General features: G+C 42.2%; 1 protein-coding gene across 1 annotated transcript; it reads right to left on the reverse strand.

Moving 5' to 3' along the window:
* Positions 1-665: 665 nt before the first annotated feature.
* Positions 666-2,810, reverse strand: LOC148098742 (tripartite motif-containing protein 16-like). The gene has a single exon (XM_087851453.1). The coding sequence runs from the start codon at positions 2,808-2,810 to the stop codon at positions 1,149-1,151; it is 1,662 nt and encodes a 553-aa protein (XP_087707579.1). The 3' UTR covers positions 666-1,148.
* Positions 2,811-3,343: the final 533 nt, after the last annotated feature.

Consider the following 3,343-nt stretch of genomic DNA (forward strand, 5'->3'; position numbering starts at 1 on the left):
CTGATGGAAGATTTCAAACATGCTGAATATGAAGAGTAGTATCATTTAAACTCACATGATTATCAGTTAACCCTTTAAGACCTACCACAGAACCAAGTGCGCCAGAGCTCATATTATATGTTTACATGCTGTGGAGCCATTTTTGGGAGCATTTCAAGTTGCTATACATCAATACAACCATTACAGCCCAAATTTTAATAATATGTCTGCATTAAGTGCATAGTAATTACATAAATTGCAAAAAAAAGTGCAATAAACTACAAAAATTGAAAATCTTTTTTGTTTTTTTAACATATATTTCTAGTTAGAGAAATTTAAGAGGCTTATCCCTCAAAACTGTAAATACAAAAAAGTTGCACAAAATAGTTTCCCACCACAGGAAATTTATTTTGAGTGTCTTCATAGTTTTATTTTTGAAATACACCAATTTTTATACACTGCAGGAAAAACGAAAATAAATATTATAGTGCAAACTTGCAAAAAAGCAGCATATGCATCAAAATAAACTATTTCCAGCAGTGCAATATGAGTCCTAAGCATCCCAGAAACCACACAGAAAGTCATAAAGTCAAACATAACTTTTAAAAACACCAGTATAGGCTCATGAGGCCCTGATGGTAAAAAACTACATTTCCGCAAAATGACGTCACTTCCGGTTTCGGGCAGGTCATGGCGGACATGCGATAGTTCCCGCTGATGGACATAGGAAGTGTTACAAACAGCTGATTGGATCAGCAAAGCGTGTTTCTGGAATATTATGTTTTTGTTGCTGCAAGTGCTTTTTATGCAGTTTTTGCAAAGCTATATGTGGAAGGAAACTGTGACCGAGGACAAGCTGATGGCATAAGATGTAAGTACAACTCCTCCGGTTTCATATGCAAAAGAAATTATTGCACTAGCTCACGTGGTTGCAGAGCTACCGGGATTTAAAAATAGTTACGCAAAACAGAGCGTGCTGCTCTGACCGGTTTTAAAGGGTTAAAGAACAAATTCAGATTTATATTGATGTAAGGTATATAAATGTAAGTACAGTTTGAATCAGTGCAATATTATTTTCACTGAACTTCTCAGCTTCTAAAATGTAAAGCCTCATTTAGAAACTACACAAGTACATATAACGGTCAGGGATCAACGTGAACCTGTCTTCTCTATTTGACTTTAATCAACTCTGCAGTGTCTCCATCATCCCAAAGACAAAGTCCAGCATAGAGCGGCTGAGTGAATGTGGTGTGGACTCTGTGGAGGAGAGTCATGGTTTCAGAGACGCTGTAGAAAGACAGGATACCTGCTCTGTGATCCAGGTACACTCCTACTCTGGAGGAACGAGGACCTGAGAGGACAGTTTGGACTTTGTTGCAAAAAAATTGAAAACTGTTTGTGTCACAATATAATGCCCAAGATTTGTCATTATATCCAAAAAAACATTCGTCGCCCTTTCCTGCTCTGCTGATATTCTTGTAGGCAACTGCTATACAAACTCCTCCCCCTCTCCACTCCACCTCCCAGTAACAACGTCCAGTCAGACTCTCTCTGCTCAGGACCTGATAACATCCAGTGAATCTGTCTGGATCATCAGAATAAGACCATTTTTGTTTCATTAATGTTACTTTTCTGTTCCCCTCAGATAATAACAGATGTGTGTTTGCTGTGTTTGGATCCAGTGTGATTTGATGTGAATATTTTAAGAATCCAGCTCTGGACTTTGGCTCTGGTGGTGACACTTCAGTGACTGTCAGTGAGATGTTTGTCCGTTCCTCTCTCAGAATGTCCTGTAGTTTACCTCTGACCTCTGACACAGCTGCTGTCACATCCTCAAAGTAGCTCAGAGGACGGATATTGATGCTGGACGAGTCTGTAGACTCACTGAGTGCTGACAGTGAGGGGTAGTTGTGTAGAAACTGGATGTGATCCTCTGTGTGTGAGAGCTGCTTCAGCTCAGCATCTTTGCTCTTCAGCTCAGTGATCTCCTGCTCCAGCTTCTCCTGAAGCTCTTTGACTCGACTCGCTTCAGTTTCCTGCTGGGATCTGATCTGCTGCTTCACATCAGAGCTTCTTTTCTGGATGAGACGGATCAGCTCAGTGAAGATCTTCTCACTGTGCTCCACTGTTTGATCAGCAGACTGATTGATGGCCTCCACCTGCTGTTGAAGCAGCTTCACATCTTTCTCTCGCTCCTGGATTCTCTGCTGGACGTTTAATCGTCTCACCTCGAGCTCCTTCTGCTTCTGAGTCCTTTCTGCTGCAGCCGGGACTGTTTCATGGCCTTTATGTTCATCCATTGTGCAGAGATAACAGATACTCTGCTGATCAGTACGACAGAAAATCTTCATCACCTCATCATGACGAGAGCAGATGTTCTCCTGGAGCTTCTTGGAGGGCTCCACCAGCTTGTGTTTCTTTAATGGAGCCACATCATAGTGAGGTTGGAGGTGTTTCTCACAGTAAGAAATTAAACAGACTAAACAGGACTTGATGGCTTTCAGCTTCCTCCCTGTGCAGACATCACAGGCCACATCTTCAGGTCCAGCATAGCAGTGATCAGCTGGAGCAGCTTGGAGTCCAGTCTTCTTCAGCTGCTCCACTAAAGCTGCTAACATGGTGTTTTTCTCCAGGACAGGCCTCGGTGTGAACATCTTCCTGCACTGAGGGCAGCTGTGGATTCCCTTCCTGTCCTCTTCATCCCAGAAACGTTTAATACAGTTCCTGCAGTAGCTGTGTCCACAGGCTGTAGTCACCGGATCCTTCAGGAGATCCAAACAGATGGAACAAGAGAAGGTTTCTTGGTCCAGCTGAACTCCTTTCTGCGCCATTTCTCCTCTCGGTGTCAGTTTCTCTTCCTTATAACCGAAACTAGTCTGAGCTCTGATCTCAACAACATGTGTTTCTGCAGTGAATGGAGCCTGTCAGCTCTTACACGTCGCCACATGTTGGTTACACCCATCTTCAAAGTGCAGATCTGAAGGGGAGGGAACGAGGAAACACGTGGACAGAGAGGAGGTGCTGTGTTTAAGAGCAGGAAGAAGAGGGAGGGTTATCAGGCTGTGCTTCACTCCAGGAAGAGGAGCGGTTTGAGATCGATACTCCTTTTTATTTACTGCTCACCTCAACTTTTAAACTTGTTAACCCTTTCTTCTATATACATAAATCAATTTTTAAAAATCCAGCATTAATGAAGACTGGACATAAATGTCAATGTCTCAGATTCTAAACTTGTAACTGTCAGAACAGCAGAGGCTGCTGCATTAATTAAAGCATATATAACAGGGTTAGCAGACATATGCTGGTTAACATAACCCTGTTTTAATGACGGTTGTCCAAACTTTCTTTTTTGCTTTTAGAGATC

Source organism: Neolamprologus brichardi, chromosome 14, assembly GCF_056152115.1.
Source record: "Neolamprologus brichardi isolate AB-2024 chromosome 14, ASM5615211v1, whole genome shotgun sequence".
NCBI classification, from domain to species: Eukaryota; Metazoa; Chordata; class Actinopteri; order Cichliformes; family Cichlidae; genus Neolamprologus; species Neolamprologus brichardi.